We start from the raw sequence: 21,145 nt of genomic DNA on the forward strand, positions 1-21,145 counted from the left end.
TTCAGCAGTGTATGTTCCCACCAGCCCCACCCACCATTACAAATTTCCTTGAAATTCACTTTCCTGCAGAAACTCCTTCTATCAGCCTGGATTCTAGTGTGTAGTAGACACAGAACTCTGGAGGGTGTAACTTGCTGCCTTTCTACAATTTCTGCAAAATTTCAAGAACTTATACACTGCTTTTTTTTTTTTTTTTTGGGTCAGAGCTCTATTCATTCTTCATCAGAGGAAAAAAAAAATCAAAATTCCACAACTACCAACAAACCAGAGTTTTCCCAAGTGCTTTACCATGTGACTTTTGAAAGGACTCCAGACACATCTATCATTAAATCTGCTTCCTTGATGCTATGAAACGAGAAGTTCTCAATAGGACTGACATGATGGATTACTATTATTATGTAAGTCCTTGGAAAATCAGCCAGTTATATGCAACTCCATAAGTTGAATCAAAGGGTAATATTGATATAGAGGAAAATGGTACAAATATAGGGGAGAAAACAAAACTTATTGCACTATCAGGATGCAGTCTGTAACTACATAAACCCAAAGTGCCATAACCCAATGTTATGGCAGGTTTCAAAACGATCTTTCACTGAGGACAGACAGCACAACCTGGGGAGAAAATCCCTCGTCCACTCCCATATTAAACCGCATTCTTTCTGTGACAAGGTTTTATGAAGTTTACAGCATTAGCACATGCAAGAGTCAATCAATCTTAATTCTGCTTAAACACAGTGGCATTTAATTAATCAGAACCTACTAGAGTAAAAGAAGTTAGGCAAGAATTGCTAAAACAGACCACTTTCAAAAACACTACAAATCTCTTCAATGCTATGTTTAGAAATAAGTGGCTGGAAAACCACACAATTATTTTGCAGTTTTAGAAGTCTGCTACTTTTTTAAAAATTGGCAACTATTTCAGTAGCTTACTTTCTAATGGTAAAGTCACCCATCAGAAAATTGCCAACTGAATGATGTTGCCCATCACATCTTTTGTCTTTTCCATTGGCCCTAGACCAAAGATGGAGGGATATGGGCTACAAGTCTGACTTGTAGCCAGTGTCATGAACACCTCACTGACTCGTTGTAGAGAACCTGGAAAAACAGGTATGGCTTTGACTGACTCAGAACCTCTAAAGAATCTGACAAGTGTCCTTTCTAAACCTGAATGAACCAATATTGCATCAAGTTGTCAAGATTCTTCTGAGCCCTCTCTCCTCTTCCTTCGACAGTAGTTCAACTTTATGTTTGTTTGTTTGTTTTAATGACTTATGTCAGCTGCATTCTGTATGTAGGATCTGTTAAGTAAGGTTCTAGAGAGCTACAAACAGAAGGGTGAAATTCAAAGGGTCAAACAGAAGATGGCCTTGTTAGGGTGAGGGATGGTTAGACACAAGTACATACAAGAAAAATAAAGATCAGAACTGAGGAGAGAGCAAGCTAACTAACCAGTCCAGGGCCGGTATGACGTAAGTTATTACTTAGATATATTAAAAGGAAGTATCAGTTCAACAAGTATTTACGAAGCACCTACTAGGTTTAGGAACTGCGTGGCTACTACAGGGGACACAATGATGACTCAGACCTGATTCTTGCCCTCCAGGGGCTCTCCATGAGGCAAGAACCCTGAAGTAAGGGGACCATTATTACAGAACTCTGTCCAGCTTTGATCACCACCATTTTTTCTGGTTTTGTGGAGAAATGAGAGCTCTTTTCTTTTTTGAGAGCAGAGGACCCAAAACAGGCTCTGTGAGGAAAAAGCAACAGTGACTCAGTTACTGCCTTCAAGTATATGAAAGGTTTCAGGAAAAGAAACTGAGGCGTGAAAGAGAACAGGTTGGAATGACAACAGACAAGATCTCAGGCCGACCCCAGAGCTTCTTGACCATCAGATTCACAGAATGCTGGAACTGGTCACTGAGGGAGTTCTAGGGTGGCCTTTTCCTGGAAAAAAATGTTGTGGGTGAACAGACTATTCCAAGTCACGACCATTCACCTTCCTGAATGCAACAGGGTGAACTCATTTCTCCCGAGGTCCTCTCCTGTTCTGAGCTCCGTGCTCTCGCGAGGCGGAGTTTGGTCTTCCACAACTTCCTCCCCTGAGGGATCTACAGAGTGACCACCTGATCTATATCCCAAAGCTACCCGGAATCAAGGATCTCAGCCAGGCAGCAAAGTCAGGAATTCATTCTCTGACAGCGATGTAAGATGAATAGGTCCACTGGTGATAAAGCTGAGGACGCCAAATGCCAAAAACAGAAAGTCTCCAAGCAGCATGTGCAAATCAGAAGCGTGGTGCATTTACAAAGGTATAAAATGTAAGTAATGAAAGAGGGAGATGGAATCTTCTGCAAATTAGAGATGCTAATTTCCAAGGAAATTTCTAAGGAGATTTGTAATAGGTATTTTCTGCATTCATAAATACTTTTTTGATCCCAAAGAAAGAAAATCTTTCTAGAGAAAATAAAGAAATGGAGGTCTTCCCTTTATACCTCAAGAAACATGAGCATGACCTCCAATTAAAATAAATAAATGCATATTAAAAAAAAAGAAAAGAAACATGATCATGTAAGACTTAAGAACTGGTTAAAGTTCTTAAAGGCACAAACATAAAGGCATTCTATCTTGAGTCAGACCACAGTTCATCTCTTGTTTAGTTTTGATTTTCACTTCCCATCCCCCCTGAACTCAAGGACAGGGACCCCACACAAACGTCTGTGGAATGGATGTTCTAAAGAAGTGCCCTGTCTATAAAGTGGGGGTGAAGGTATCTACTTTGTGGGTCTGTAAGGAGGACAAGTGGGTCAGTGTAGGGAGAGGGTGTGCCAGAAACTAAGCTACAATTATTACCATGAACTTCAGGCATCTTGGCTTCTTTTAGACGAAAAATAAAGACCTTCCTATATTCCAGGTTTTCCATTTTCTTTCTCTGCCTCCAATCCTCACCCCTCCCAATGCAGTACTGCCACACGAAATGGAACTATTACGATTTGGGGCCTTTCAAGTTCATGCTTCATCGGATGTTATATAACATCTGCTGGCATTATTCTGAAACTCGCCTTTGACAGCAACCTGAAGAGCTTGAATTGTCATCGTGAGACCACCAGAAAGCACTGGCAAATGACATGTTCGGAGAACAATAAAAAAAGTTCACGTATCATACCCTTTAGAGCGTCGCTACTTTGTTCCACTCAAAGGTGGTTCCTTCAAGATCGGTCTCTACACAAGGAAGGAAGAAATAAAGAAACAAAAAATAAAATATGAAGAATATGAGCAGCTGCAACTTGCAAAAAGCACCAAATTTTTCTTTGTAGGAAAATCACGTTAGATGCATGGATCTAGTCCCTGGCTTGTGATCGGGTGGATGTCTCCCCTCTGAGGAGGCCATTGGTAAGTAAGCCACCTCAGGGTGCTCCCTTTCCTGGCTGGCAGTCTGGGTTACCAATGGATCCCGAAAAAGGGCAAAGATTATCTTTCATACCTTGGGATATTTCCCCAGAGGCACAGCTGCAGCCCCTGAAACTCAGTTTGAATGGTTTGTTGCTTCATTTTTAGAGTTGCAGAGAATGTGCCATGGGAGAAGAGAAATCCTCTACCTGAAACCAGCTGAAGCTCAGTGGGAATAAAGACTCTGGAAAGGTCACAGAGAGGGTCAAAAGAGGCTCTTTCTTCCCTGGCCATAGGGGGCTTATTGTTGCTGGTGTCCAAACTGGAAAAGGAATGGCAGGAGATTAATAATTGAAATGTTGCTATTATTGGTTTTCTAAACTATTTGTGGCTTATTCTTTCCCTGGAGTCATCATGCCTGTAAGCAGCTCAAAAGATAGAGGGATTTAACATGTACTGAGAAAATGCCTACTACAGCCTGATGCTTTACATATACTTATTTCTAATGGAGCCCTGGAACAATCAAATAAGGCTTTGAAAAGAAGGAAAAAAAAAAAAAAAAAGCTCAGAGAAGTTAAGTAACATGCCCAAAGCCATACAGCTAGGGTCAAAGTCCAGGTTTCTCTGATTCGAGTATTGTACCACACTGTCCAGGATCAGGGGTTAAAATTAATTAATGAGCCTTGATTCACTTCTCAAATGTGGTAAGAAGGAAAACAATATTTATACTCACTCACTTTTAAAAATATAAAACATAAACACAGGAAAAGATATTTCTGAACATGTGTCATCAAATTCTTTTAATGGAAGATGATTCAGAATCCATTTCTTGGTAGGTGTCTTCAGGCCCATCTGATGACAGACTTTGATGCTACAGTTTGGGAAGTCTGACTGTATGAGCCAACAATAGTGGACAAGGCACAGCCCAGGGAGAACAGAATACAATTTAGGGTCCTCTAATTTAGCACCTGTGGCACTAGAAACCTTTGTGGTTGGCCTCTGCACTACATGTTGGAAAAAGCCTTGCAAAGCAAGTTGATGGAGTAAACATAACTGCAAGCAGAATGTTTAACCTTCTAAAGAAAATAAACCTTTTTAAAGAAGTTTAACTTGATCAGTACCAAGCCATTGAAAACTACTATGCTATTTAGAAACCTATCCTTAAAAGCAGGCTGTGGAAGGCTGATCACACTTTCCTACCCATTGATTTGTATTATCAAACATACCCTGTTTCAAACAGATCACTTCTCTCTAAATACCTGGCAGTTCAGGATGCTCCACTAATGCACTCAGGCCTTTACATCAAATCCTAGCCTCGGGCAATTGCACCCTATTTAAATAAATGAATATACCCCTGAATTCTGGCTTAAATGCCTCACCTGTCATTATCCTTCTCCTGAGAAGAATCCAGGGTTCAAATCTTTCAGTAGGGTGAAAACTATCAGAAATCGCTCTTGGAGAATTCCACAGGAAAAGCCCTGCTCCTCTGGGATACACACAAGGAGTCCATGTGCTCCGACCGGGATGTGGTAAAAATCAGGTTCCCTAAATGCAGGGGGCATTGCCAAAGGAGGGAAAAAGGAGGTCACTGAAGTCTTAGAGGCACTCATCGCAGGAAGTAAATGTGGGTTCCGCAGTGCAATGCCTGATTAGAGGGGTCACCTGTCTGCTTTAGAGCATGACCAACAGTTGCTTTCAAAAAAGACCCAGGCCTGAGGTCGGGCAGTGATGCTGGACTGGTTCAAAAGGGGTGAGGAGGAAGAGAGAATTACAAAGATTCGAAGAAACTCTCGCAGAATCAAAGGGCACAATGCACAGGAATGATCAAGAGAGCACACACACAAGACGGAGGGGCCCAGGGGTGGCAGAAGTGACCACATAGGTCGGCTGGGACACAGAAGGCAGGCTTGCAAATAAAAAAGGTGAGCTTGAGACCTTTGAGATCTGAGATTATGCTTAAACCACAACGTCTTACACACCCACAGGTCTTTATCTGGTGTCATGCGCTAAAAGAGCAGGGTAGGAAGAGCCTGAGTGCCAAGGCTTAGCCGCAGGGGGATGGCCTACATTCCGTATGGATTTAGATGAGAAGAACAGGAGGGGAACAGCACGGTTCCCAGGACGGCTTTCTACAAAGTTGACAAAATACCTCTCAACCCACATACCCAACCCCTTGAGAAAGGGAAAGCAGCCTGTTTTACTATAGTTCTGAATTCAACGCCAAGTTCCTTCTCCAATGCTCACCCGGAGTGTCCAGCAGAGGGAGTCTCAAAGAGGTACTTAATAAAGAGAAAATTGTTTCATTTTAACACTCCATAGACAGTGGGAGCATTGACTGTAGCCCCCTCCCAGAGACTCAGAGGAACAATGAATGCCCGACTGGGTCCTCCTAGTATGTTCACAGAGCCACCGGGCTCGCTCCATTCTGTGTGGTGGAGTGATCAGAAATTTTGTTTTGTTTTGTTGAATGGTTAAATGGACCTTGTGTTCTTCAGAATCAAAGAGGAAAGCCCCTGGAATAACATCTCTCTGTTGCCTTCTAAACAGGCCCCTTTGTTTCTAAGAGAGTCTGAAAAAAAATATTTACAGTCCATAGGTTATTTACAGCCTCGTTACCCAGGGCCTGACTGGTAACTTTATTCCATCCAGAAACCTAATTCATTTGGAGCTCTGGAACTAATAACAGATTTTCTTTTCAGATAAGTTTTTCTTTTTTCTAATCTGCCTTTATAACAGAGATAAAACTATTAATGCGTTCCCCGTCTCACTGGCCATGACTGTTCTCCGGATTTATAGAGGATTAAAACCTCGCCCCTCCTCTCCATTCCGCACAAACCCTTGCCTCCTCTCATTTGCTATTTCATCCACAGGGTATCTGAACAAAACCGAAAGAAAGCCAGATGGACTGACGCTCAAAGTATGTAAAGGCTGCTACTTCAATGATTTCATGAGAAAGACATTTTCACGAGGAAAATGACTGAAAAAAAAAAAAATCAGACACCCTTTGGTTCAAAATCCCTCCTACTACAAGCATACACACACAAAAAAAACACACATCGAAGTGTAAAAACTTAGTTGATTCCGGTTTGATTTCTGGCTGGAAACTGACAGAACTGACTGAAGAAAAACGAAAGAGGGACTGCAGGGGAAACGGAGTATTTGTGCCTTCCGTTCTTGTCTTTCTTCCTAAAGACAGACGAGAAAAAGGACCCAACGCCAGGTGAAGGTGCACCGCGCAGGTTTATCCAGACCGGCGGAGACCAGCGTCTTGGCCGCCTCCCCGACTGGCAAACCCAAACTACATTTTCCCTTACACACGCTAATGCGGGGAGATTTTCGCCTATTTCATTGTTCTGCCTGGCTCTGAAATGGACTTTTCCTCTCTGCCCCCCTCTCATCACCTAGCCCCGCACATTCCGATCCGACAGCCCCCCAAAATCTGAGGCTCGCAAGAATAAAGGAGTGTGTGTGTGTGTGTGTGTGTGTGTGTGTGTTGCGGGGGGTGGGGGGTGGGGGGAGTGGAGGGAAACGGGAAGGGAGCTGGGAGAGTGGAAACAGATCACCCTAAAGGTAATTTTCTTTAGGGTGGGGGGGGTGGAGATGGAAAGCTACACCGCATCACCTTTATTTCTTACAAATAAATAAAAAGCACCGTCACGGGTCTGTCTTTTTTCCTGGCGCCCCCTCCCACCCAATTTCTTTTCTTCGGCCAGTAGCCCACCGTCGCACACCCCCCACCCCACCCCCCGCCTCTTTCTCCATCCTGGAAATAAGATCTGTTTGATTCCGGATCCCGGCCGATCGCCGGGCGACCGAGGGGGTGGCGGGGAGGGGGGCGGACGACCGGTTCGAGCCCCGGGGGTGGGGCGCGGGGACCCGGCGCCGGGGGGCTGCGGGCCGGGGGTGTGGGGGTGCTGCCCGGCGCGGGGCCGCGGGCAGAACAAAGCTCCGGGGGCCGGGCGGCCGGGCGGGCGGGGGGTCGGCGGAGTCGGCGGGCGGGCGCCGCTTACCTTCGTACACGGGGGCCATCGGGGCCGGGGTGTCCGCGATTCATGGCAACGGAGAAGGGATCGCGGCGCGCGAGCTCGGCCCCCCCAGCCTCAGTCGGAATCTGCCATCTTGAGCCTGTGTCTCCGCTCTCGGCGCAGCCGGGGCCGCCAGCGCCCGCATCACCGCCTCACTTGGCCGGCGCCGGGGGAGGGGGCCGGGCGCCGCCGCCGCCGCCGCCGCCGCGGCCCGGGCCCTGCGCGGGGCTCCCGGGGGCTCCGGGGGGCGGCCGGGCGGGCGCAGCGGCCGAGGCCGAGGGCCGAGCGGCCGCGGCCCCCGAGCGGGTCCGCGGTGGGGCGGGAGCCGGGGCGGGCAGCGCGCGGCCAGTCCCCGGCCGGGGCTCAGCTCAGCATGGCTGTGTGTGTTGGGGAGGGGGGCGCTCCGGCAAAAGTTGCACGGGAGGCGGGGGAGGGGCGGGAGGAGGCGGGGGAGGGGCGGGGGGCGGGGGCCGGGGGCGGGAGCGGCGGCCGAGCGCGAGCGACGAGCGAGCCCGGAGCCAGGAGTCCGCGCGCAATCGAGCGCCGATGGCACGGATGCGAGGCGGGGAAGGCCGAGCGCAGGGCAGGAGCGGCCGGGCTGGTGCGGGGAGGCGGTGGGTGGGGGGCGGATCCCGGGAAGCCGGGGAGGTTAGGCGGCTCCGCCGGGCGGCGGTGCACGCGCTTTGGTTCTGATTGGCAAGGGGGAGCCGGTCCGCGGGGGTGGCAGCCAAAACTTCGTGTGCGCGCCAGCTGGGCGGGAGGGGAACCGACTGGAAGGGAAGCCTCGGCCGCCGACGGCTCGCCCTTTCTCGCACCTGGTTGGCGCTCCCCGAGATGGGTTTGGAATGAATGAATGAATGGAGGAGTGGGCGCACGCGGTCCTCCCCGGACTCTCGAGTGAGTGGAGGAGCTTTGGAAACCCAAATGAGGTCAGAGATGCGGGAGCCATTCGGCGCACGCTTATGAAATGCAGCCTTCGGATGTTCGCTGGATTCCTGCGGGAATCTGGTTTCCGCCCCCATCCTCAGGTCTACGAGGTCTGGAGGGTTAATCCCCAGCCCCTATCACCGAGACGAGTGGTTGCCACCGATTGTTTCCCAGGCCTCTGCCTTCCTCAACGCTCATGCCTCACAGAGCTGCAGACGCGCTCCAGACTCCCCAGCCCCAGGCTTGCCAGTCCCCTCCTGCAGCTAGTCTTGGGTTCTTTGATGGGATGCCTGCCATCGCCCCCAACTTAAGACCTGATCTTCCTCTTAGGCAGTGTTTTTAAAACTGTGGGTCGTGACGCAGTAATTGATCATAACAGACATTCAATGGACGGCAACCAACTTTTTAAAATAATGAATGTACTAGAATAGAATTAGATGCCACTGCCCTTAGAATAATTATTTGTTTCATAAACCCTTTGTTTCAGTTATATATACTGGACAACTGTACTGGACCAGGATACAAGTTGTATTTCCTGCTGTGGGTCATGGGTCCAAAAAAAAGTTTAAAGTCTGTATTTGGGGGATGTAAAATAATGAACAAACCATTATTTTCCTGCCACCTCTTACTTATCCTTCCCCATCTCCATGCCCTGTGACAAACCCCCCCTAAAAAACCTCCAAAGACAAGCCCTTTTATACACTCACCTTGTTTTGTTAGTAGCACATCATTCCCCCTTTGCCACGGATGACCTTTGACTCTGATGTCTTCCTTGTCCCCATATTTAATGCTACACTTTGCACTGCTTCTCTGAGCCTAATGTCATTCGGATTTGCAGAATCCTTGACTACCACTGCTGAAGGGGCTCTAGAAATCATCTGGGCCAGCCATGCCCTTTTAGAACTGAAAGGATGAGGCCCAGGGAAATGAAGTATATTGTCCAGTGATACAGAGTGTTAAATCTTGGGGTTCAGTATGGAGATTCCTTTTAAAACTAAAAATTAGAACTACCGTATGATCCAACAATCCCACTCATGGGTGTATATCTGGAGATACACCATAATTGGAAAAAATCCATGTCCCACAGTGTTCATTGCAGCACTATTCATAATAGCCAAGACGCTGAATCAACCGAAATGTCCGTCAACAGAAGAATGGATAAAAATGTGGCACATATATACAATGGACTATTACTCAACTATAAAAAAGAAGGAAATAATGCCAGTGGCAGCAATATGGATGGATCTAGACATTATCATACAGAGTGAAGTAAGTCAGAGAGAAGGACAAATATCACATGATGTCACTCATATGTAGAATCTAATTTTTTAAATGATATAGATGAACTTATTTCCAAAAAAAGAAACAGACTCACAGATATTGAAAACAAACTTTTGGACATATACACACAACTATACATAAGATAACCAACAAGGACCTACTGTATAACGCAGGGAACTCTACTTAATATTCTGTGATAACCTATATGAGAAAAGAATCTGAAAAAGAATGAATATAAATATGTAACTGAAATTATTTTGCTGTACACCTGAAACTACCACATTGTAAATCAACTATACTCCAATAAAATTAAAATTTAAAAAAAGGGAGAGAGTAAAACCAATCAATTAATCAATCAATCAATCAACCTTGGGGTTAAGCTCTTGGCTCCCACTCTGGTGTTTTTTGCTTCACACCATCATTCATCCCTTCCTTCTATCCCCCTGTCGTCTACAGGTCACAGCCCAGTTTACCCTAAGCACTTCCACCTTCAAAACACACAGCTCTGTCCATGCCATGCTCCTGCTAACATCCTTCAAAGAGTCAACCTCTGCGCTCAGAGCTGAATTTCCTTGCTTCTTGGCTCTTAATCAAGGCAGGCAGGCTCTGACTTACCTTTTTAAGCACATGAGTTGAGTTCAGCAAGTCACTGCCTCTCCAGCCGGACTGGTTCCCTCATGGTCCTCTGCCAGCCTTGCCCATCTGTGCCTTTGTCCAAGCTGCTACTTCCCCACCAAGGATGGCTTCTCCATCTTCTGTCTTTAAACAGACTCTACCTGTGCCTGACTCATTTCCTCCACAAAACAGCCTGAGGGAGCATGAGATTAAGACAGGCCTGGGTTCCAATCCCAGCTCTTCCACTTAGTAGCTGTGTGAATTTGATAAAATAGTTTATCCTCTCGGAGTTTCAGTTTCCACATCTTGATTATAACATGAATAGTAATTGTTCCTCCATGCTCCCTGTAAGTCTCTATCATGACCTTTACCATGCAGGTTTTATCTCTCATCCCTTTCCAGTATTACCAAATAGAGCTTTCTGCAGGAATGGAAATGTAACCCTTGGTTGGCTGTGGAGTGCATGAAGTGTGGCTGGTGTGACTGAAGAACTGAATTTTTCATTTTAGTTAATTTTAATAGCCAACATATGGCTAGTGGCTACCATACTGGATAATGCACGTAAACTGTAAGCTCAATGGGGGCAGAGACGATCTTGGCTGACGTTCTGTCCCCAGCAATGAGCACATTGCCCGACACATGGCAGGTACTGCACAAATATTTGTTTGATGAATAATTAGCTGTCATTTGCTCCCTTATGCCAAGCACAACACCAAGAACTTGGTGTAACTTATTTCGTACAGTCCTCCCCACGGCCCCTGGGGTGGGATTAGATTAGAGATAAAATGTGTACAAAGGGCTGACAGATAGTAGAGTTCCATAAAAGGTGGTTATTTTTATCATGAAAACCTCCCTGTGACCAATCCGGCTGATGTTTATCTCTTCTTCTAGGAAGCACAGTTCCTGCCTGTTATACACACTCTGCTGTGCTCTGCACACTCCAGTCTAGATGGCTGACTCTTCTTTTCTGTATCAGCACCCTGATCCCACAACTGGGTTGGCAGCATCCTGGGGCAAGGTCCATGACACACTTGTTTGCATGTCCCTCGGCTCAGAGCTTGCACTCACCCATGTTTAGTAGTTGCTTCTAACTTCGTCCTAGCTGCTGTCTAGCCATGAGTGACTCTAGGCAGTTTCACTCTCTGGAATGCCTCCTCTGTCCTCCCAAAATTCATATGTTAAAACCCTAACACCCAAGTGTCTCAGATGGTGACTATATTTGGAGATGGGGGTGGGGGGTCTTTAAAGGGGTAACTGAGTTAAAGGAAGGTCATTTGGGTGGACCCTAACCCAGTACAACTGGGGTCCTTCTTAAAAGAGAATTAGGACAGAAACATAAAGAGGAAAGATCACATGAAGACACGGAAAAGGAGGCCCTCTGCAAGCCAAAGAGGGGTCTAAGAAGAACCCAACCCTGTCAACGCTTTGATCTCAGAGCCTCCAGAACTGTGAGAAAATTAATTTCCATGGTTAAAGCTGCCTGCAGTGTAGCAGTCCAAGCAAACTAATATACACCCCCTAGGAGGTGAATTAAAGTGAAGAAAGATCACTTGTGTCCAGTAGAAACATCTTGAAGGCAGCTTCCTTCCCACAGGAAGGAGGAAATGAGCCTGAAACTGGAGTCCCATAAAAGGAGAAGATGATGGAGCCAAACAGACAAGGCCCCCTCCTACCCCCACCTGCTCTTCAGTCACTGTGGCCAAAGCTGAACCACGTGATACACAACTTCAGCAGAAGACGGTCAACTGAGCCAGCACACTTGGCATCGCATAGGTGGGGAGATGTTCTTTGAATGGATTTAGGTATGTTTTCATGAACTGGCAGGTTGAGTCCACTTACCTGTTTCTCTTCTCTCCAGTGATTGCAATCAGGTGAGAGTGGGATATAAACCACACAGTGAAATGCCACTGAGGGGCAGCCTGAGAGCTGGAAAGGAGAGAGTCTGAGACGGAGGCCCGCAGGGCACTAGCGTTGGAAAGACGGGAAGAGAGAAAAGAGCAGGAGAGAGCAGGGAAGAAGCAGGACAGCTTCAATGCACGGCCCCTCGACATCCCAGGGCAGAAACCACTGCAAAGGGGGGGTGAGGTCAGCCGTGCTAATCGGAGGTCACACGAGACGCAGGTGGGGGGGCATCCAAAGGACTGAGCAACAAGAGTGACATTAGTGCCTTTCATGAGACTAATTATGGGGCAAATGTAGGGTTCTTAATTCAGCTGAAAAGAATGTGCAGGGTTTGATAGATGGAGACGGGAGGAGGGGAGAAGGGTCAGGGAGATACCAGCAGAGGGCACTAAGACCTGAGATAGGGCCAGGAGCTAGCATGATCGGTTCAGAGACTGTGGGCATTGGATTTTGCTTATTTAATAAACACATGAGCTCCTAGACAGTGTTCCATTGTTAGCTGCTCAGTCCTGTCTGACTCTTTGTGACCCCATGGACTGTAGCCCTCCAGGCTCCTCCATCCATGGGATTTCCCAGGCAAGCATACTGGAGTGGATAACCATTCCTTTCTCCAGGGGATCTTCCTGACCTAGGGATCCAACCCAGGTCTCCTGCATTGCAGGCAAATTCTTTACCATTTGAGCCACCTAAGAAGTTAACAAATATTAGCTCATTTAACAAATCCAATATTTTACACTACAGAGAACTCTGGTTTGCCGAAAGACCACTTAACTTCGGTACACTTGAGAAGCATAAGCAAAGGCAAGAGAACTGGAAAGGATATGGTAATCCTCTATAGCAGTTCTCTCTGCCTTTCTACAAAATGGCACAATCTTTCTCAGGGGTTAGTAGAGCAAACCTGGGGGAGCTTGGACCTCATTTCAAATTCATGTTGTTCACAGAACTGGTGACGAAAGGTCTTTTCTTTGTTTGTGCCTGTAGTTGTGAAAATGCATGGCATCACACTATTCTCGAGGCCACAAGATGGAGACATTTCTCTGTGAGGTGTGTGTATTCAGGTGTGCCTGTCTTCTTCCTTTTAGGGTGTTCACCGTCCGTCCGATGCTTGAGCCAGCTGTCCCTCACTCAGACTTGCTGTGTGCTACCCCTGTTTTCCTTCCTGGTCCTTATTTCTGGGTGGGAGCCTGTGGCTTTGTCTTTGAGGATGTGGCTGTGCATGGCAGGGAGGTGATTCACTTTTTACTTTTCAGATCACGCCTCTCTTTGTTTCCCTCTGCCCCTTTAACGGTGTATCTGTCTCATCTTCTTTTTCTCTGCGTCTTTCTCCCTCTTCCACACATGATTTCTTCTCTCCTTTCCTCCTTTTTATGAGTATGTTTCTTAACAAGTCCCAGTACAAGCCTGTATTTGCTTTAGTTACTGTTAAGACATTACTGGGCTTCCCTGCTGACTCAGTGGTCAAGAATCTACCTGCCGATGCAGGGGACCATGCATCCGATCCCTCATCTGGGGAGATGCCATTGCCAAGGAGCAACTCAGCCCCTGTGCCACGACTGCTGAGTCTCTGCTCTAGAGCCCGGGAGTCACAACTGCTGATCCCACGTGCTGCAACCACTGAAGCCAGGGCCCTAGCGCCTGCGCACCTCAACAAGAGAAGCCACTGCAGGGAGAGACCTGAGCACCGAAACTAGAGAAGAGCCCCAGGCAGCAGCGAAGACCCAGCACAGCCAAAAATTGAATAAATAACTTTTTAAAAAAGAAATTACTTCATATTTCTGCTTTAAACCTTTGATTGTCTTAAATGAGACATTTTGCACAGAACTGATATTTAATAACTACAAGACACTCCTGAAACAAAACCTTCCGAGGCACGGTATTATGCCACAGAGGATGTGACACTGCCCTCAAACCGGGAAAAACAGGAGCTGTGGCTTTAAGGGCAAAGGGTAGAGCGAGGCTTGGCAGGGTGAAGGGAATCTGATTGTGGAAATGGCAGCCTTGGAGGAATTACAAGATCAGGGGAATAGGGAAACAGCATTCATTTTCCACTTCTGCTCATAGAAGAAAAATGATCAGACACCTGAACAGGGATTCAGGAAAGGCAGAGAGAGGGAACAACATTCAGCAGAAAAGAGAAGAAAGCAAACAAAAAACACCCCAAACCATAATCAGCCTATGAATGTAAAAGAAGGTGTGATGTAGACACACAGAAGACAGGGTGTTTGTGTTGGGGGTTTCAGGAATGGTAGGTGAGGGCAGATCTGAGGAGAAAAGCAATCCAGCCCCGCAGCGAAACGTTTGTGATGAGAGGAGATGGATAACAGCTTGGCTTGCCTGACATGCAGTCCAGGCTGAACTTCGACATACTAGGAAGACAGGGGTACAGAGAGAAGCCACCAGCTCAGGAGCGGGTGTGGAAAAGAGGGTGGGCACAGGAGAGCGCTTTGAAAAAGCCCGAGGGTCCTGTTAAGCCGAGTTAAAGCTAGCTCTGTGATTGATCAGTGGGATTGAGCATTTTTGTGCTGTGCAAAAACTGTGTCATGAAGTCTCCTCCCACCGGCATGAAGGTAAGACTGCCCCTCGGTGGCAACCCCCGGAGGGAGACTGACCGTAATGGCCGAGGGCTGGCCGGGCCGACTCTGCTGTGAATTCCTGGATGCCAAATCGAGTGCCCTTCTTCGACCCCTCCCCTGGCTGATCTCTAGACAAACATTAGTTAGACGCTGTTAATCCCTTCATCCTACTTGAATCAATCCCCTCCCTTTTCATAACAAAGCACTTCTAGAATTTCCTTTCAACTTTCCAAATCAAGCTTCTCTCTTCCTGTCTTTCTTTCTCTCTTCCTTCCTTCCTTTCTTTTTCACCCAGAAATTCAGTTCATCAAATGTTCGGTGATTGCTTACTCTGTGTTAGACTCTGCACAACAGGTGAGAGTAAAAAAAGAACAAGGCGCAGAGCCCGCTCCCCCACTTTCGAGGAGCTCAGGTTCACAACTGCCAGGTAAAGAGTGTAATACAGGGTGGTGAGCACAGCGATTAAAGGGTGCATGTGGTCAAAAGATGGCACAGAAGGACAAACAGCAAAGAGTGTGTTTATAGGCAGGGGAAGATTGGTGCCTGAGTCCAGCAGCATGAATTCTGCCCAGGGGACAATGTATAGAAAGACATGTGTGTCCAGGATCTGTAAGAAGTCAGAATGTTGCTAAACGTGGAGAAGAAGGCCCAGGCGGTGGTCAGGGAATGGGCTGAAGACAGAGGCAGGGTCTTGGATGCCAAGTCAAGGAATTTGGGCTTTATTCTGTATATGCCAGGTGTGGGGAGAAAATGAGTTCAATTTTGAACTGCTGAGTTTAAGGTTCCTATGAAATATGCAGATAGGGATGCTCAGTTGCCAAGTGGGTGTAGGGAGCTGGGCGATAGAATTTTGAGTCATCAGTATAAAATGGGTGACTAATCCCTAGGAACGGGGAGATCACACAGGGAGAGGTGATACATGGTGTTTCTCAAAGTGAGGTCCTTGGGTCACCTGCTTCAAAACTCCAGAGGGGTTTTCTAAAGATGCAGATTCCTCAGGGGGAACCCCAAGCCTACTGACTCAGGAATCTCTGGGGTAGTGCCTGGGAATCTGCATTTTAAATTCACTCCCTAAGGAATACTGTTACAGAAGGGAAGTTCAACAGCCACTGGCCTGGGGCAGCCACTGGTATGAGAAAAGCCTGTGTTAGGTGTCAACCCAGAGCCTTGACATCTTGGGCATGAACCACTAATTTTCAAGCTTCTTGTTAAATCAGAGGAGTGAGGTCATAAGTCTCCTTCGGCCGGGGCTCTCATAACTTACAGCTCGTGTGTGTGTACGCTCAGGCATTCAATCGTGTCTAACTCTTGTGACCCTACGGACTACAGCCCATCAGACTCCTCTGTCCATGGGATTTCCTCAGTGAGAATACTGGAGTGGGTTGCCATTTCCTCCTCCAGGGGATCTTCCTGACCCAGAGATCAAACTCTCATCTCCTACATTGTAGGCGGAGTTTTTTTTTTTTTTTTTTTTTTTCACTGCTGAGCCACCAGGGAAGCCCCCAACTTATAGCTCACAGCATCTTCATTTGTATAAGGAAAAATTTAATTTTGTGATTTCCAGATAGTTTTATTTTTTAGTCTATTTGTAGATTTTTAAAAACTCTTCAGCAGCCTCAAAGTGTAATTTTTTGTTTTTAAAAAAGGATCTTTTGTCACAAAAGCCTGAGGACTTTCACTGTACATGTGAGATAAATTTGAATTTTTAAAGAATTTGTTTTGAAACATGGCAGTATCTTCAGCTCACATTCCATTCACTATAGGTGATACACTTCATCAACACTCAGAAACTGCCGATTTGCTTATCTTTTCTTGAGGAGACATATACTGCCTGATTAATTTGTCTGGTTGAGTTAGATGTTTCAATAGAAGGCAGAACAATAACAAAAAGTAAGATTTCTTTTTAATCTTCTTGAATTTCCTTGTGTTCTTTCGACCCTGTTTTGTTGATTCTAAACTCCTGAATGTTATGCGTGCTAAGTCACTTCAGTGTTGTCTGACTCTGTAGCCCTAGTCCACCAGGCTCCTCTGTCCACGGGATTTCTCAGGCAAGGGTACTGGAGTGGGTTGCCATGTCTTCCTCCAGGGGATCTTCCCGACCCAGGGATCGAACCCGCATCTCTTATGCCTCCTGCTTTGGCAGGCAGGTTCTTTACCACTAGCGCCACCTGGGAAGCCCAGGTGTTATATCCTGTGGTAAATAACCACTGAGAGGGGAAGGTGGTGAGCGGCAGGGAGAGGTCAGAGTTCTTTCATTGGGAAAACACATTGGTGAATAACAGGAATACATCACGGGGCACCTGAGTCTGAACTTCGCGCAAAGACAAGGCCGTGCCTGGGGACGGCCCAGGAGAGCATGGATTACATCAGCTCAGAGGACATTAGGCGTGAGACTGACTCTGCCCGCCCTGTGGGCAGCGAGACTGCAGGCGTGGGACTGACTCTGCCCGCCCTGTGGGCAGCGAGACTGTAGGCGTGGGACTGACTGCCCGCCCTGTCTACTCACCCCTGTCATCCTCTGCTGCACCCCATTTCCCCTCCCCTATGTTCTTAACCTTTTTTCTTCCATGAACTCCCTGGACAGTCTGGTGGAGCCTAGGGACAGGCTTTTTAGAGAAATGCTTTAAGATGCATTTAGAAAGATACATAAGGTTACAAAAAAATCTAATCATATTGAGATACTTACCAAATGTATGTTTCTTTATTGATTAAAGACATTAAATAACAAAATCTAACTGCAGGCCCAATAGTTACAAAATTTAATGAATATGAAAAATAATTCAAGACACCCATAGCAACTGTCAATACAATATGAAAATACCTGTGACTTCCACTGGTAACACGTCACAGGTTCTGCAGTTTCTCCTGTGGTTAGCTGCCTTTAGTCAGATATGAGAATTTAAGGTTCATAAAAATAAAGAAGTCATTTCTTTTCCCCATGTAAGTTCACAGATCTCCTGAATTCTATCCACGAACCCCTCATGGATACCGAACTCCAGGATAAGAATCCCTGACCTTATTCTATTCTGCTATCTTTCTACATAGTATTTATTATTTACTAACAGAGACATTACTTTGCCGACTAAGGTCCGTCTAGTCAAGGCTATGGTTTTTCCAGTGGTCATGTATGGAAGTGAGAGATGGACTGTGAAGGAGGCTGAGTGCCGAAGAATTGATGCTTTTGGACTGTGGTGTTGGAGAAGACTCTTGAGAGTCCCTTGGACTGCAAGGAGATCCAACCAGTCCATTCTGAAGGAGATCAGCCCTGGGATTTCTTTGGAAGGAATGATGCTAAAGCTGAAACTCCAGTACTTTGGCCACCTCATGTGAAGGACTCTGATGCTGGGAGGGATTGGGGGCAGGAGGAGAAGGGGACGACCGAGGATGAGATGGTTGGATGGCATCACTGACTCGATGGACGTGAGTCTGAGAGAATTCCGGGAGATGGTGATGAACAGGGAGGCCTGGCGTGCTGCGATTCATGGGGTTGCAAAGAGTCGGACATGACTGAGCGACTGAACTGAACTGAATATATTATTTTCTTATCTTTAATTTCACTTTTAATCATATGATTCTCCTTATTAAAATGTAAGTGCCACAAAGTCTGGAGTCTTTGTGTCTTTTGTTTGCTGATGTGTCGTGAAAATCTAGAACAGTGTATGGCACATCCTGCTGCTAAGTCGCTTCAGTCGTGTCCGACTCTGTGCGACCCCATAGACAGCAGCCCGCCAGGCTCCCCCGTCCCTGGGATTCTCCAGGCAAGAACACTGGAGTGGGTTGCCATTTCCTTCTCCAATGCACAATAGTGAAAAGTGAAAGTGAAGTCGCTCAGTCGTGTCCGACTCTTCTCGACCCCATGGACTGCAGCCTACCAGGCTCCTCTGTCCATGGGATTTTCCAGGCAAGAATACTGAAGTGGGGTGCCATTGCCTTCTCCACTGGCACACCATAGAAAACCATAAATACTAGAGGAGTGAGAGAGGCCAGAAGATACTAGCTCTGAGTCTAGGTAGGAGGCATGGACTTCTCTTGTCTTTTCTCTGACTTCCCTTCCTCCTCTCCTTCTCCATTTTATATCCTCTTTCTTTATCTTTACAATCTCTCTTTCTCCTTTCCTTTCTCTTTTATTAGCCTCTTTTTATTTCTCTCTCATTCAACACGTATGTACGGTTGCCCTCCATATCCAGGGTTCTTCACCTTCAGATTCGACCAACCTCAGTGAGTAATTTCTAAGGAGAAGACTCTACTATCGGTCTATCACTTGAGGCTCCCCAGACTTTCATATCCATGGAGGATCCTGAATCCCACCCCTCCCATGGAAACCGAAGGATGATCATACTGACAATGCAACTGTGACTAGGCAGACCCAGGCGTCGGGCTCCTAGAGCTCATCGCCCCCTGGCTACGGACATGGCCTTGTGTGTGCGTGTTCAGTCGTGTCTGACTCTGAGACCCCATCATGGACTGTAGCCCACCAGGTTCCTCCGGCCATGGGATTCTCCAGGCCAAAATACTAGAGTGGGTTGCCATTCCTTCCTCCAGGGGACCTTCTCAACCCAGGGAATGAACGGGCATCTACTGCATTTTAGGCAGATTCTTTACCACTGAGCTACCGGGGAAGCCCAGGGATGCGGCTTTTAGGCTAGTCCAAGTTCAATGTCTGCCTCTACATCCTACTTGTGGTCCAACCCTGGGCAAATCTCTTCATCTCTCGTGACTTCGTTTCTTTTCCGTCATTTATTCATTCATCAGTCAATCTGTAGAGGGCTTATCCACCATGCACCTGGTCCTGTGCTGGGTATTTGCAGTCTAGTGGGGAGAGAGACAAGTATACACATAAGAGTATAATGTGATTAATGCTCTGATGGACAAAAGGCACATGCATAGGAGAGTAACTCATGAAATTCTGAGGCCCATGAAATTCAGCCTTAAAGCCATAATCAGGGAAAATCCATTGGCTCCAAGTAATTTATATATGGATATAGATATATACACACACATATTGCGTTTCCGGAAAATCACTAATGTGGATTCAAACTCATAGTGCTTGACAAGAATAATTAAATCTCCTTTCATTTTACCCTCAGGTTTTTCTTCTCCCAAGCACCTCGGGATTTTGTTGTGTGGATGGACTTAAACCTTCGCCTTCCTTGTGGAGTTGAAGGAAGAAGCAGGCAGAAATTACATGGCTGTCAATTTCAGGATTGTCTTTGATTCAGTTCAGTTCAGTCACTCAGTCATGTCCAGCTGTTTACGACTTCCATGGATTGCAGCACACCAAGCCTCCCCGTCCATCACCAACTCCTGGAGCCTACTCAAACTCATGTCCATTGCATCGGTGATGCCATCTAACCATCTCATCCTCTGCCGTCCCCTTCTCCTCCCGCCTTCAATCTTTCCCAGCATCAAGGTCTTTTCTAATGAGTCAGTTCTTCACATGATGTGGCCAAAGTAATGGAGTTTCAGCTTCAGCATCACTCCTTCCAATGAATATTCAGGACTGATTTCCTTTAGGATGGACTGGTTTGGCCTTCTTACAGTCTCTTTGATAGATAACAAAAAAGAGGGGGTTGTGGATGCCCCCCTTAGGGCTGATTTTGCCCTGACATCCCAGGAAAGTGATATGTAAGCCAAACACTGAAGGATGAAGAGAGCGGGTCAGAGTTCCTGGTAGCGTGGGGGTCTAGGGAATGAGAGGTCATGGCCCTTGACTGGGGGAATTCAGTCTGCCTGGAGCATAGAGGATGAGTAAGAGGCTGGCAAGAGGAAGAGTGATGGGGAAGGTGGAATGGAGGGAGATGGGAGGGGGCAGTGGGCCAAGTCACACATGGCCTTATAAACCTCATCAAAACATTGGGATGTATTAAGAGATAACAGAAAGTGATAACGGAAAGTTAGAGGGTGCAAGATCAGGGTTTTAAAAGTCCTTATTGACTGCAAAGTGGGAATAGATCAGAGGCCAGGAGATTAGGAGGCAGAGGATGAGTGAGACCTGGGCCATGGTGGTGTGACAGCAGAAATGACTGGCTTCAAGAGACATTCCAGGGATTTCTCTGGTAGTCCAATGGCTAAGATTCTGCACTCCCAATGCAGGGGCCTGGGTTTGATCCCTGGTCGGGAAGCTAGATTCCACAGGCTGCAACTGAAGATCCCACAAGCCTCAACTAAGACCCAGCACAGTCAAATACGTTTTTTTCTTTCTTTCTTTCATTTTTTTTTTAAGAAAAAGAGAGAGACATTCTAGAGTTGGAATCTATAGATCTTAATGACTAGCAGTATATGGGGTAGGGGTGGGGGTGGGAGGAGTATTACCTGTTAAATTGTGTCTCCCACCCAAAAAAAGCCATGTTGAAGTCCTAGCCCTCAACACCTCAGAATGGGACCTTTCTTGGAAACTGGGCCATTACAGATGTAATTAGTTAAATCAAGATGAGG

At 46.7% G+C, this 21,145-nt stretch overlaps 1 protein-coding gene across 2 annotated transcripts in view; it reads right to left on the bottom strand.

Moving 5' to 3' along the window:
* HIPK2 (homeodomain interacting protein kinase 2) overlaps positions 1-7,537 on the bottom strand; it is a 193,984-nt gene extending 186,447 nt beyond the window's left edge. For both annotated transcript variants that reach the window (XM_052638357.1, XM_052638356.1), the window contains exon 1: positions 7,398-7,537. In XM_052638357.1, the coding sequence (XP_052494317.1) occupies positions 7,398-7,416 (19 nt within the window). In that variant the 5' untranslated portion in view covers positions 7,417-7,537. The remainder of the gene's footprint in view (positions 1-7,397) is intronic.
* Between the last annotated feature and the right edge of the window lie 13,608 nt (positions 7,538-21,145).

Source organism: Budorcas taxicolor, chromosome 4 (genome assembly GCF_023091745.1).
Source record: "Budorcas taxicolor isolate Tak-1 chromosome 4, Takin1.1, whole genome shotgun sequence".
NCBI classification, from domain to species: domain Eukaryota; kingdom Metazoa; phylum Chordata; class Mammalia; order Artiodactyla; family Bovidae; genus Budorcas; species Budorcas taxicolor.